The 15,645-nt window shown below is 36.2% G+C and overlaps 1 protein-coding gene across 1 annotated transcript in view; it reads right to left on the reverse strand.

Moving 5' to 3' along the window:
• MALRD1 (MAM and LDL receptor class A domain containing 1) overlaps nucleotides 1-15,645 on the reverse strand; it is a 790,469-nt gene that overhangs the window by 694,180 nt on the left and 80,644 nt on the right. Inside the window, exons 9-11 of the mRNA XM_064590300.1 lie at nucleotides 8,942-9,108; nucleotides 3,443-3,535; nucleotides 653-860 (exon numbers count right to left, since the gene is read on the reverse strand). Coding sequence (XP_064446370.1) covers nucleotides 653-860; nucleotides 3,443-3,535; nucleotides 8,942-9,108 — 468 coding nt within the window. The remainder of the gene's footprint in view (nucleotides 1-652; nucleotides 861-3,442; nucleotides 3,536-8,941; nucleotides 9,109-15,645) is intronic.

Below are 15,645 nucleotides of genomic sequence, written 5' to 3' on the forward strand. Positions count from 1 at the left end.
CACAAGTATTTTAGTTGCTAAGTTACCTCATATGAGTACCATCATGTGGGTTGTAAATTAAATTATATTTCCTTTCAAATACAACTAGGTTTGAATAATAATGGGATTTCTTGTCATCACTCCTATCAAAGACTCTCCATAAAAGTCCTAAAAAGCAGGTGTTGGATCTAAATTTTACCCAGTCATGAATACCAACCGTGGCTGACATGATTTCTATAGTCATCATGGCTGCCTAGAAGGCAGTGACAGCCCTTCTTCTTTAAACCCTCCCCACAGCTTTCTACATAATAGGTCAGAATGGAAGATGCCCTATACCTAATAAAGGTCAGCAATCCATGACATATGTCTCCCAAGGGAAAAGTATAAAGAGGTTCCCTCTCCTACCCATTTTCCTCTTTAACCAAAATACACACACACCACAATACAATTATTCATTGGTTGACCAAATAGAATTTGCAGTGTTAACAAAAAGCACCAAAGCTTATATTAGCATAGAGACCCCCACAAAGAATAGTGCTAATAGCTGCAGAATGAGAATGTGCATTCATTTCATGTCATACATAATAACTTTACCTAGCTCAAAGCAAACACTCAAATCCAACCACGGTCGTGAAAGTGAGCATGTGAACAAGTAAACCATTAATTCACTTACAGCAAGTTGCTGGGTCTTCATCACTGTCATCAGAACAGTCCTGCTGCGAGTCACAGACCGAGTCTTGGGCAATGCACTGGCCATTGGCACAAGTGAATTCATCTGTAGGACAAAGCCTTCTGGACGGGGCAAGTGCACAGGCACAGACCCAGAGCCGATCCAGCCCAATAAAACCTTTCTGGCTCAAAATAGTCCCTTCCAATATAATCTTCAAAAAGCAAAACACGAACAATGTTTGAGTTTATGACCTCCTTTCAAAGACCCCTCCAAAAAAAGAATAATAGATATTTAATAATTACTGAGACAAACACCTGTTAAAAGAGCCAGCAAATACAATCGACAAAGGTCCTACTCGGGGAAACCTGACTCACAGGCGTAATTGATCTGAATGGAAAAAGCCCTGCATTTAAGAAAGGTCAGCAATCCATAATATATGTCTCCAAAGGGAAAAGTATAAAGATATGGGCACAGTAGATCCCCTGAGGCCTCTGAGAAACCACACATGATCCAGTGAAATACAACATGTCACTTAGACCACTGGCTATGTCCTTCCCTGCAAACTTTTCATTTGGGCATCATCCTCATGGCTCTCTAACATTCAGGGAAAAGAATAAGCATTATCACTACTTATACACCAAGAGCTATAACTACGTCTGGTTTTTAAACTACTGAAATTAGCGTTGGAATGCAGGCAGGGAAAGGTTAGGCAAATAGTAAGGGACACAACAGATGAATAGAAAACTTTTTTAAAAGAATAAATATAAAAATATATTTTCACAAAAGAAGAATTTCTCTAATAATCAAAGAAGTGCCAATTAAAAGAAATAAATCTCATTTTCTCCAATCAAATTGCTAGTTTTGGAGGTATACAGCATTAGCAAGTGAAACAACCGTCCTTGCTAATCCAGTGTAAGATACTATCAAAGTATTAATATTCCTTGAGGTTCCACCAAGAGCAATGGTTGGCTAGCATCAGAGAGAAGGAGAGGCATGAAGAGCTGACTCTACCAAATATCTAATTCTCTGCTGTCCAATATGGTAGCCACAGCTACAAGGGGCTCTTTCAAATTAAATTAAAGTAAGATTAAAATTCAGTTCCTCAGCCATACTGGCCACATTGCAAGTGTTCGACAGCCATCCGTGGCTATTGGCTACCATATTGGAGAGCACAGATACTCACATTTTCCCTTATGACAGAAAATACTATTGAACAGCAATGAACTAGGTGTTGTTTGTGTGTAAATAAGATACTAGGAAGAAAGACTAATTCCTTTTAGTATTTTCCAGCTGAAAGTTTCTGACTAGATTTTCTCCTTTGCAAAAATATGAGGAATATATATATATTTGTTACGAATTACTTAAGTTTCAGTTCACAAATATATTTAACAATTTACTCTAGAAGATGTTACATTCAAATCATATCTAATAATAGGAAAACTTTGTACACTGCTATATACATTCTCCATAGTGAATACCGGAGTATAAATATGTATAAATTATTGGACCTAAGCTGTATATTTTTATAGCAGCAAGAGATCAGATATGCAAAAATGATGTCAGTTCGGGTTTCAAAAATTGATGAGTTTAAACTTAGATTTGAAAAAGGTGCTATTATTGAAAGTTAATTACATTTAATATGCACTTGGAAATCTAGAATAACTCCCAAATTACTCTCTTTATATTTTGTTTTATCTTTTAGTTAAATAACAAGACCAACTTTAATATTCAGTTTATGTAAAAGAATGAAACTCCAATCATTTAGTACCTCTTTCAGAAGTTTTAAAGATAAATATCAGCTTAGAAAATTAAAAATTGTGTCAAATATTAATTCAATAGGCTATGATATAAACCTCAACTTTGCTGTGATTAATACAAAAATACTATGGTTCACAAATTCCAATCTCAGCAGTAAATGGGATTCTAAAAATCTGCATGGTTACAGTCCAGTATCATTTGGGTTCTCCTTTTTAGCACCTAGAAAAATGTACATATGTGGTATTACCATAAAGGAATGAAATTGGTTTCATGAGCCACATGTACAATCAGTCTTATTATTTTACACTCACAGTCCAGCATAAGCATATTTACACACTCTTTATACAACAAAAAAATAATGGAATTTTAAATAAAATACTGCATTTCAAAAATAAAATTATGAATAGCAATTAATAATACCACCTATTTAAATGTCGATCCCACTGACATTACTACATTTTGCAATGTTGCTATGATATTAGAAAAGAAGGAAATGTTGGGCAAACATTTAATATGACAGCTAAAAAAAAGTTATCAGATATATTTTTCTGCCCAATCTCAACTCTATATACAACACGAAATCCCAAGGTCATTTTTTTAAGAGACCATATTCCCACCGAGCATACGTATATTTTGGATATATCTTTGCACAGGTAGATATAACCGTGTTTTATAAAGACAAGAATTACTGTCTTCAAAACATTTGTAGAGTCTTTACTGGTTTTTAATACCAATTTATTATTTATCTGCTTCATAATGTCATTTGCTTCCTTGTTTGCAACGCATGGTGTTGGGGTTGGAGGGGGCTAGGAAGCAAGCCCATGTACAGTGAAGAAGCTTTATACAGGAGTAATGTGGCTGGGGAAAGGCTAAGTACAATGAAAAGAAGTAGGCAATTGCTCTCTCCAAATACACAAATCTACATCCTTAATTTAAATCCTAATTTAAATTTAGCAATGGGTGATAAAATTCACTACTGCAAAGCTACAAGTTAAACTTATGATATAAAAGAATACTTGTTTTTCCATTTTGTACCTTAAATGTCTTCAGGCTTTCTGGTATTAACACCTCTGCTTTCACCCATTTTCTGTCAGTTGATGTGTTGTATATCCAAGATATTTCTTCTTCCTTTGATTTAAATGAAATGACATTACTCATTCCCCAAATTCTACTCTAATATTTCCATATGTGCTCTCTCAATTACATTTCAGTAGAGTTTACCCTATCTGTACCACATGAAGTACTAGGAAGCCTAAAGTATTGGTAAAAAAGTATATAACATTTTTTAAAGGAACAATAAAATGGAGGCAGGAAAGGATGAAAAAGTAGAGCCCAGAGGATATTTAGGGCTGTGAAAATACTCTGTATGATAATATATGGTGGACACATGTCATTATACATTTGTCCAAGCCCACAGGATGCACAACACCAAGCAAAACCCTAATGCAAACTATGGACTTTGAGTGATAATGACATGGCAATGCAGGTTCATCATTTGTAACAAAGGTACCATTCTGATGGAGGATGCTGATAATGGGGACTGCTCTGCATGTGTGGGGACAGGAGGAAAATGGGAAATCTCTGTATTTTCCCCCTAATTTTGCTAGGAACCTAAAACTGCTCTATAAAAACAGTCTTTAAAAAAAATAAGGAAATAAATCATATCTATATAGTAAAGCTGTTTATTTTTTTATGATGGAGAGTAAGGACAGAACAAACATTTGAATGGAATTTTAAATAAAGTACTTCAAAAAGACAATTCTCAATAGAAATTCATAATGCCAGCTACTTTAATGTTGATCCCAATAACATTCCTACATTTTATTATATTACCATGACATTAGAAAAGAAATGACAGGCAAACACTTAACATGAAAGTTTAAAAAAAAATGTTATCAGATATATTTTTCTGCACAATCTCAATTTCTATATGTATTTTTTTCTATGGGAGAATTCATTCTAAGTTCCAAACAATACAGTTATTTTCTGGAGTTTATATTTCTATTTGACTCTCTTATCATTCTATCAAAGACCTTTTTGTGCCTTCTAGAGCATGCTATGTCATGCATCTGTAAAATGATCATTTTCCAGTTGGCAAAGTGTATGGAAAATTACGTTTCTACTATACACTATAAGGTAAGATACTCAATAAAAGTCTATAATGCAGTCCAAAGTTTTGCCTATGTTATTGTGCTTTATGATTTACGACCATGCTTTTACGCTCTGGAATACTAATTTCTTTAGATTCTATCAAACATGCAAGTTAATTTGACATTTCCCTGGGAAAGATAGACCAGATTGTTCATAATATTTATGCAATGGATGCATTGATTGTTTTCATGTATCAGTATAGTGAAAATGCAGAGTGGCATAAATATGTCTCAGGTTGAGCTCTGAGACTGTGCGTGTCCTCCTTCTACTGTGAGATAGAAAACAGCACTGGAAGGTGACATCTCATTGTAATTCAAATGACACATGACACTTAAGACTTTTTCAGACTCTCGTAAGCATTAATCTCTCAGCTTTGCTTATTTCATTCATAGCCAACATTTTCTAAAAAGGAGTCTATTTTCAACTTAGTCCTTTACCCTCTGATGTCTGCTCCAATTTCCAAGTCTTAAATATTTCAGAAGATAATCTAAACCTGTGAAACATCCATGGTAGACATCTTTTCAGCTGAGAGCTTCTGGGTCACTTCAGGATGAACCAGAGTTACACACAGTTGGGACACACAACTAATCTTTCTTTCAATAATTTCCTATGCAACTTCAGCTATTTAGCTTCGAGACACTGACATCCTCCACAGATGCTTTAAGTGACACTGCTTGGTAAGTTGCATTCATCATGTCCCTTCACTTTCATCTTATGAAAATAACTTAGAGCATTTGTGCTCTTTTTTCACAATGACTTAATTAATTCCCCTCTGCTCAACTCGAAGAAGAATGTTTTCATTTTTTTGAAAAGTGAGAATTCTTTCTAAACTTAAATGACTTTTTGTACCCTAAGTTAATGGTATGTTATGAAATACAGATTTTCCTATCACATTTTCTTGTCTGACAACAAAAGTAATGAAAAAGAAAAAGAGTTTACTCCTACTAAATAAAATCAGCTTTTATTTTATTCTGTCCTCACTCTCAGACTCTTAACTAGTTATTTTCAACAGGTGGCAATGTAAGAAAGAAACCCTCAGCTCAGAAAAACCTTTCAAGTGATGTTTTAATTTTCTATTATCTTAAAATCAATCAATCAACAAAAATTTTTTAATAAGTCTTTACTCCCCTCGACCAGGATCAATAATGCCATTTTACCTTTCAAGGAAAGAATTGCTCTATCTCCTAGAGATCTCAGCTTATCCTTCTCTCTTCCAGTGAAGAAATCAAAGGTACCAAATTCCAGATTGCTGTTTTTGTTCTTTTTAAACTACTTTTGAGGGGCACCTGGGTAGCTCAGTACGTTAAGCGTCTGCCATCTGCCCAGGTCATGATCCTACGGTCCTGGGATCAAGCCCCGCATCAGGCTCCCTGCTTGGTGGAGAGCCTGCTTCTCCCTCTTCCTGTGCCCCTCCCCCCTACTCATGTTCTCTCTTGCTCGTTCAGCACTCTCTCTCTCTCAAATAAACAAATTTTTTTTTTCAAATAAACAAATTTTTTAAAAATTAAACTACTTTTGATTAAATGCGGGAACAGGAACATGTACTTTGGCAAAGACATTCCTTCGAGAAAAGCTTATTATGGCCTTTAAAAACGGTCTCATACAAGAAAAGATACTTTCTGTGGCATTTTCTTCACTGCCCCAGCTATGTGTTCTTCCTATTTGCCACTGGCAATCTGTAAAATATGTAAAAGGTACCACAAGCTGGGCACCCCACTATCCTTGGCTCACTGACATGGAAACTGCCTTCAGGATAAAAGATAGGCTGTTGCTATGATTATTATTTTATAGATGATAGACAGAGACCTAATCTCAAGGATGGCTATATGGTACAAACTAGAACTGTTACACACTTAAGCTGACCCTAAAAGAGAGTCAACTTTTTATTTAACAACTTGCCTTTCACCTGTGTTTTCTACTTCTCAAGTTCTGATGTCTTCTGAAAATAAAGAAAACTACCTTTAGCATCCTTACAAGGTATTTCTTGATTTACTTGCTCATATCCTAAGGGTTATTTTCTTTATTCTATTCATGGAAGATTTAAACAATCATTTTCATCAAGAGCTAATTTTCTTAAAGGATGGGTTTGGAGTCCTTTTTAATTCTGTGATAAAACATCAGCTTATAATTTAAATGTATTTTGATGCAGATTTTGCATTGGTGACCAATATGTTATATATTATATGTAGAGATCAGAGCAAATAGTATGTAAGAAAAAATAGGATATTGCCTTGCAGAATACTGGGTAAACTAATAAACCAAATATCACTCAGTGCTGGTTCTGATTAATACATTAGATCAGTTCTCCATGATTACCTTATTTTCTTATATATGATGTGGTATCTGAAGTCAATTTGTTTATAATCTTTTCTTATACACTCCCAAATTTACAATCCATCACTGATGTTCAGCGTAGATTAAAATAATCTTTAGGATTAGGATATATATGACACAAATGTCTACTTAAATTTAAGATAACTCATTCAACATTCAGTGAATATTAATTACCTATCATGTGAAAAGTACTATCATATGACCATATTTTTTTTAAAGATTTTATTTATTTGTTTGAGAGAAAGAGAGAGCACAAGCAGGGGGAAGGGATAGAGGGAGAAGCAGACTCCCCACTGAGCAGGGAGCCCATTGTGGAACTCGATCCCAGGACCCTGGGATCATGACATGAGCCAAAGGCAGATGCTTAACCAACTGAGTCACCCAGGCACCCAGGACCATATATTTTTTAAAACACCTTTAACTATAATATAAATTCAATGAGATTATTCTAGTGTAAAATACTATCACAAAAATGCCACAAAACTATAACATAGTTACAGAACATTAGAAATTGTGTCTCATCCATGAAAACAAACAAAATGTATTAGGCCATCTAATGAGCCTATTCATTCAATTTCATGCTTTAGAACTCTGTGAATGTTCTGAAAAAGAAGAGGTAGAAGAAAAAAGACTGGACATGAAGAAAATGATACAAAAGAAAAGAGAGGGGTGATGTGATAGAACTAGGGGGAAAAAAAGAGAATTCCTCTTGAATTTTCACTTCTCCCAGTAATAGGCAAGTAATAGGTCATACCTGAGGTTTAATTATGATGGCACTTCAGACTTCAGAAGCAAATGGAACAGAAGAAAATGTTATTGACAGATGGTTAGTGATATTTGGTAAGAATAGATGATAAATAACCTTTTGTTGGAAAATGAATCTGGCCAATGTCAGAGGAAGTTTCAACTGGATTTATTCAAAGCATCTGAAGCCAAAAGAATCTTGAGTTGGATGTTTTTACTGTCTTCCTTTTTCCTGTCAGAATTCCGCAATTATTGTTAACTGTTTCCCATTGCTAGAATGACTGCTATTTACCCCTGTGATTTTTTATTTAACTTCTATCTATAAATAAATTTTCTTCACAATAGAAATTCTCAAAGTGTCTCAGATATTTTTCCACTTGTGGAGGATTGTTTTCAGTTAAATTTAGGTATAAAAGAAAAAAAGAAAAAAGCTTGGATTTGTTTTATTTGCTAGCAATACCACTGCAATTTTCACTCAACCCAGTGAGCCATTTTTTTCCATTCCAATGACTCATTTGTTTGTATTTAATCAGTAATTATCAGTCTCTAAAATTATATCTACTAGTACCATAACAAGGAATTTGTATCCATCATAATTATAGGTCTAGTGATATATGGATCTAAAATCCAAAACAGATCCATCAGAATGTCAATACAGAGCCAACAATACAGAATCTCAAATATCTCATTTTTATTAGACCTATAATTTCTTTAATATACTTCCATGAATTTTTAACAATTTTAAAAAATAAGATTGTACAAATTATCACATTAAATTTTCTACATGACAGTATTTTTTTTAAGTAGCCTCCATGCCCAGCATGGAGCCCAACACTGGTCTTGAACTCACAACCTGAGATCAAGACCTGAGGTGAGATCAAGAATAGGACACTTAACCAACTGAGCCACTCTGGCACACCTACGTGACAGTAGGTCTTAAACCTGGTCTTTAAAAAAAAAAAAAAAAATGTTTTATTTATTTACTTGAGAGACAGAGATAGCTAGAGAGAGAAACGAGCTGGGAGGAGAGGGAGAAGCAGGCTCCCCGCTGAGGAGGGAGCCCGATGCAGGGCTCGATCCCAGGGCCCTGGGATCATGACTTGAGCCAAAGGTAGATGCTTAACCGACTGAGCCACCCAGGCACCCCATAAAACAGGTTCTTAATATTTCTTCTGAAAGGTATACTAATAAAGTCAAGTTAAAGAATACCTAAAGCCTACACACAACTGAGAAATAGAAACACAAGTTGCCAAAATAGAAATTTCACTTATTCAATGAATTTGAAATAAATATGTTTCTTCTCACCTTAATATTGTACAGTCCTACTCTCAGAACACTGTTTTCCATGGAATAATAGAATTGAAGACGGCAGCTCTTGCCCAGGCAGTGACACACAGAGCTATTTAAATAAGCCCTGCTGTCTACATGGTTAAGAGTAGAAGTATCCTTAGCTCCTACCCATATATAATAACCTGAAAAATGAAGGAAAAGGAAGTAATTTAGAAAAACTTAGCTGCTTTCTGTTTGAACAAAATTATTTTATTTATGGACTTTTCAAAATCAGGCTTGAAACACTAATATTTTACTTAAAGGGATAGGATGTTTTATTTATTTACTGATTTATTTATTATTATTAGAGATATGATGTTTTAAAATGATTATGTCAACTACAAATTAAAAGTTTTCATTTCCATATATGATTTTAAAATGCATTGATATCTGCTCCTGGTTCCTGAAATTAAGAAATTTCAACTCAATATTCTTTTTTTTTTTTTTAAACATTTTATTTATTTGACAGAGAAAGACACAGTGAGAGAGGGAACACAAACGGGGAGTGGGAGAGGGAGAAGCAGACTCCCCACTGAGCAGGGAGCCCGATGCAGGACTCGATCCCGGGACTCCAGGATCATGACCTGAGCCGAAGGCAGTCGCTTAACCAACTGAGCCACCCAGGCGCCCACAACTCAATATTCTTTTAAAAAGATATCTCCTGATATAAAAAATCTCTGTGCTACAAAATTATCATCATTTTCTTTAAATGTCACAATGCAATCTTTCTTTAACCAAGAATTCCTCACCTTTCTTCCCAGAATTCTTTCCCCTTTTATTTTTTCTACTTTTTAGTTATAGAAAAACCTTTATAGTTTAAGGGAATATAATGTAAACATTATAATTAAATTATATATAATTAACATATAACATATAATCAAAATCTCTTACCCAACCACATGGAAGTATCAGATACCACAGTCCTATTAAACTGCACGTATGGATATTGTAGTACGTAAAAATATTATCAATCAACTTTATCCCATCTGATACTTAAAACAAATTTGCACAGTTCTTAAATTTAATAATATAGACAATGCAGAGACACAAAGATATTTCTATGATTTTACAACTTCACTTTTCAATAATAAAGTTTTTCAATGGGTTATTTCTGTGTAAGTTAGTATATATTACTGTAATTTCTAAAAACTATGAATTTAAATTAGGTAAAACTCTTATTTATTGAGAAATATAAGACTTTAAGCAAAATACCATTTTAAGTTAACACTTTGTATCTAACGAAACACAAAGAAACGATAAGATAAAGACACATTTTTACAAAAGCTGAGATAGATCAATTTCAACATAAAATATCTCAAAAGATAAGGAAAGAACAATTCTACCAAGTGATGAGTAGGGCTGAAACCACAGAACTCTGGAACTTTGAGACCAGACCCAAGCTGTGGTATCTTAGATTCTGACTAACTTGAATGTTGCAAACAAAAGCTGGAGGAACAAACTCTCTCAATGAAGTCAAAGATTAAAGTTGGGGAATCCTGCTCAAAAACTAAGGTGGAAAATATACCAACATTCACTACCTTGGGCTGTGAGTAAGTGACAGGATGTGCTAAATTCCAAGCATTATCACGAAGTATGAAACCCTAAACTAGTACTGTTTCTAGGATCAGTCTTGGGGAAAGAGACATGAGAAAACACCTGGACTGTTCAGCCATTAATAACAAGGCTTATATTAAAAAGAAACAAATTTACCACCACCTTACTAACTGGAGTTTGACCAGAACCTAACTGACCTGTGAGAAGAGAAATATCAACTCAAGCAGGCTTTAGCCCTCCACATGAGGGGAGGAAAATACCCAGATCCAGCCCCCTCCAGCCTTCTCACCTAATATTGGGGGAGGAAGCACTTTTAAAGGTCATGTAACAGAGGAACAATCTCACCAAAAGAATGAGATCTAATCATAGTACTCTAGAATGTTTCTCTTCCTCCTTACAACTTACCACAACTCACATAAAAAGGGGTCCTGTATAATAATAGGGTAATACTATCCAATGAACTGTAGGTCTCAGACATAATTTAAGGTCTAGGGAAACCCAAAACAATGGGTAAGACAAAAACAAGGATACCAGATGAAATTTTAGCCTCACACATCTACAGTTGTGGCAAGCAGTAAAGAATCTAATCTCTAGCTACATAAACATAATAGGTCATGCTAAACCTATTGACCTTAATTCCCTTTACATAGCACATCATGTTTGCCTTTCAACAAAACATTACAAAGCATACGGAAAGGCAAAGAACAAAAAACATAGTTTGAAGAGAAAGAGCAAGTATCAGAACCAGACCGAGATATGGCAGGAATGTTGGAATTATAAGACTAAGAATTTAAAACCACTATGAGGAGGGGGAGGAGCAAGATGGCAGAGGAATAGGAGACCTAAAATTTCGTCTGGTCCCAGGAATTCAGCTAGATAGGGATCAAACCATTCCAAACACCTACGAACTCAACAGATCTAAGAAAAGAATAGCAACAACTCTCTGAACAGAAAAGCGACCACTTTCTGGAAGGTAGGACATGTGGAGAAGTGAATCTGAGGCGATATTTGGGAGGAGAGAAGGCGGGAAAGGAGGCCTCCGTCAGCCGCTTCTGGCAAGTGATAGAGCCGTGGAGCACAAAATCAGAACTTTTAGAAGTCTGCTCCGCTGGGGGATGTCGCTCCAGTGGCTAAGTGGGGGGTGGAACCCTCGCGGACAGTGTGGTCTCAGGACCCTCAGGGTCACAGAAAGACCGGGGGTGCCTGAGTGCAGCAGAGCTCCCAGGTATCGGAGCAGGGAAGCCGGCTGCAGAGACGGAGCCCAGGTGCAGGCTCTCAGCTTGGGGTTGCCATAAACTGTGATCCGCGGCACAGTCGGGCCACTGCTCCTCCAGCAGGGACCCAACAAGTGGCAGATCTGGGGAGACTCACCTTCCTCCCCAGGAGGAGCAGCACAGGAGCCAGGGATCTGCTGGGTTTGGAGACTCCACACTGAGTGGGGTGCCAGAGATAGAAACACTCCGTCACAGGCTGGGTGAGCACAGAGTGCAGCGGAGACTGGGGAGACGGGAGTGACTGACTGCTTTTCTCTGGGGGCTCAATGAGGAGTGGGGCCCGAGTTCTCGGTTCCTCCAGGGCAGAGATTGGGAGGCTGCCATTTTCACTCTTGTCCTCCAAAGCCATATGGAAAGCTTACAGGGAACAAAAGCTCCGGAGAGCAAACCCGAGCAGATTACTTAGCCCTACCCGGCAAGGGCAGGGCAATTCCACCTCTGGCAAAGACATCTGAGAACTACTGCAACAGGCCCCTCCCCCAGAAGATCAGCAAGAACAGCCAGCCAAGACCAAGTTTACCAATCAATGAGAACAGCAGAACTCCATCGCTACAGGAATACTGCACATAGAATTCATGGCTTTTTTCCCCCTGATTCTTTAGTCTTTCAAAGATAACTTTTTTAATTTTCTTTTCTTTTTTTCTTTGAATTTTTCTTTTTCCCTTTTTCAACCAATATCTTATCAATCCCTTTTCTAAAAATATTTTTTATTTTTCATTTTTAGAGTCATATTCTATCCCTTCATAGTAGTTAACCTTATTTTTGGTATATACATAAGTTGTTCTCTCTTTAAAATTTTGGGATACAGTTTCTTCTAACAGACCAAAATATACCCTAAATATCTAGTGTATGGCTTTGTTCTAGTCTCCTCCCTGATCACATTCTCTCCCCCCTCTTTTTTTAATTCCTCTTCTTACTTTTTCAACCAACTTCTTATCTAATTAATTCCTTTTATAAAATCTTTTATAATTTTCATCTTTACCATCATATTCTATCCCTTCATCATATTTACCGTTATTTTTGTACATATATAAGCTTTTCTTTCTTTAAAATTTTGGGAGGCACTTTCTTCTAACAGACCAAAATATGGCCAAAATCTAGTGTGTGGCACTGATCTATGCACCAGCCTGATCATATTTTATCATATTCTTTTTTTAAAATCTTTTTCTTTCTTTTTTTTTTTTTCTTTTTTCTTTCTTCTTTCTTTCCCTTTCTTTTCCCCGGGTTTCAGGTCTCTTCTGATTTCTTTACTGTATATTTTTCTGGGGTCATTGTTACCCTGTTAGCATTTTGTTCTCTCATTCATCTATTGTCCTCTGGACAAAATGACAAGACGGAAAAAATCACCTCAAAAAAAAGAACGAGGGGCAGTACCGACTGACAGGGACCTAATCGATATGGACATTAGTAAATGTAGGACCTAGAGTTCAGAAAAAGGATTTTAAAGATACTAGCGGGGCTTGAAAAAAGCATGGAAGATATTAGAGAAACCCTTCCTGGAGAAATAAAAGAACTAAAATCTAACCAAGTCGAAATCAAAAAGGCTATTAATGAGGTGCAATAAAAAATGGAGGCTCTAACTGCTAGGATAAATGAGGCAAAAGACAGAATTAGTGATAAAGAAGACCAAATGATGGAAAATAAAGAAGCTGAGAAAAAGAGAGATAAACAACTACTGGATCATGAGGGCAGAATTCGAGAGATAAGTGATACCATAAGAGGAAACAACACTAGAATAATTGGGATCCAAGAAGAAGAAGAAAGAGAGAGAGGGGCAGAAGGTATATTGGAGCAAATTATAGCACAGAATTTCCAAATTTGAGGAAGGAAACAGGCATCAAGGGGAACAGAGAACCCCCACAAAATCAATAAAAATAGGTCAACACCCCAACATCTAATAGTGAAACTTATGAGTCAAAGACACAAAGAGAAAATCCTGAAAGCAGCTCAGGACAAAAGGTCTGTAATCTAGAATGGTAGAAACACTAGATTGGCAACAGACCTATCTACAGAGACCTGGCAGGCGAGAAAGGACTGGCATGATATTTTCAGAGCACTGAATGAGAAAAATATGCAGCCAAGAATACTATATCCAGCTAGGCTGTCATTGAAAATAGAAGGAGAGATAAAAAAGCTTCCAGGACAAACAAAAACTAAAGGAATTTGCCAACACGAAACGAGCCCTACAAGAAATATTGAAAGGGGTCCTCTAAGCAAAGAGAGAGCCTAAAAGTAACATAGACCAGAAAAGAACACAGACAATATACAATAACAGTCACCTCACAGGCAATATAATGGCACTAAATTCACATCTTTCAATAGATACCCTGAATGTAAATGAGCTAAATGCCCCAGTCAAAAGACACAGGCTGTCAGATTAGATTAAAAAAACAAGACCCATCGATATGCTGTCTGCAAGAGACTCATTTTAGACCCAAAGACACCCCCAGATTGAAAGTGAGGGGGTGGAAAACCATTTACCATGCTAATGGACACCAAAAGAAAGCTGGGGTCGCAATCTTTATATCAGACAAATTAGATTTCAAACTAAAGACTGTAATAAGTGATGAGGAAGGACACTATATCCTACTTAATGGGTCTATCCAACAAGAAGAGCTAACAACTGTAAATATCTATGCCCCTAACATGGGAGCAGCCAACTATATAAGCCAATTAATAACAAAAGCAAAGAAACACATCGTCAACAATACAGTAATAGTAGGGGATTTTAACACCCCCTTCACTGAAATGGACAGATCATCTAAGCAAAAGATCAACAAGGAAATAAAGACTTTAAGTGACACACTGGACCAAATGGACTTCACAGATATATTCAGAACATTCCATCCCAAAGCAACAGAATACACATTCTTCTCTAGTGCCCATGGAACATTCTCCAGAATAGATCACACCCTACGTCACAAATCAGGTCTCATCCAGTACCAAAAGATTGGGATCATTCCCTGTATATTATCGGACCACAATGCTTTGAAACTAGAATTCAATCACAAGAGGAAATTTGGAAAGAACTCAAATACATGGAGGCTAAAGAGCATCCTACTAAAGAATGAATGGGTCAACCAGGAAATTAAAGAAGAATTTAAAAAATTCATGGAAACCAATGAAGATGAAAACACAACTGTTCAAAATCTTTGGGATGCAGCAAAGGCAGTCCTAAGAGGAAAGTATATAGCAACACAAGCCTTTCTCAAGAAACAAGAAAGATATCAAATACACAACCTAACCCTACACCTAAAGGAGCTGGAGAAAGAACAGCAAATAAAGCCTAAACCCAGCAGGAGAAGAGAAATAATAAAGATCAGAGCAGAAATCAATGAAATAGAAACGAAAAGAAGAGTAGAACAGATCAACAAAACTAGGAGCTGGTTCTTTGAAAGAATTAATAAGATTGATAATCCCCTGGCCAGACTTATCAAAAAGAAAAGAGAAATGACCCAAATCAACAAAATCATGACTGAAAGAGGAGAGATCACAACCAACACCAAAGAAATAACAAACAAATATAAGAACATATTATGAGCAATTCTATGCCAGCAAATTAGATAATCTGGAAGAAACAGATGCATTCTTGAGATGTATAAATTACCAAAACTGAACCAGGAAGAAATAGAAAACCTGAACAGACCTATAACCACTAAGGAAATTGAAGCAGTCATCAAAAATCTCCCAACAAACAAGATCCCAGGGCCAGATGGCTTCCCAGGGGAATTCTACCAACATTTAAAGAAGAACTAATACCTATTCTTCTGAAACTGTTCCAAAAAATAGAAATGGAAGGAAATCTTCCAAACTCATTTTATGAGGCCACCATTACCTTGATCCCAAAACCAG

Source organism: Mirounga angustirostris, unplaced genomic scaffold (genome assembly GCF_029215605.1).
Source record: "Mirounga angustirostris isolate CCGP_5_RB_7025 unplaced genomic scaffold, mMirAng1.0.hap1 SCAF_5, whole genome shotgun sequence".
In the NCBI taxonomy this organism is placed as follows: domain Eukaryota; kingdom Metazoa; phylum Chordata; class Mammalia; order Carnivora; family Phocidae; genus Mirounga; species Mirounga angustirostris.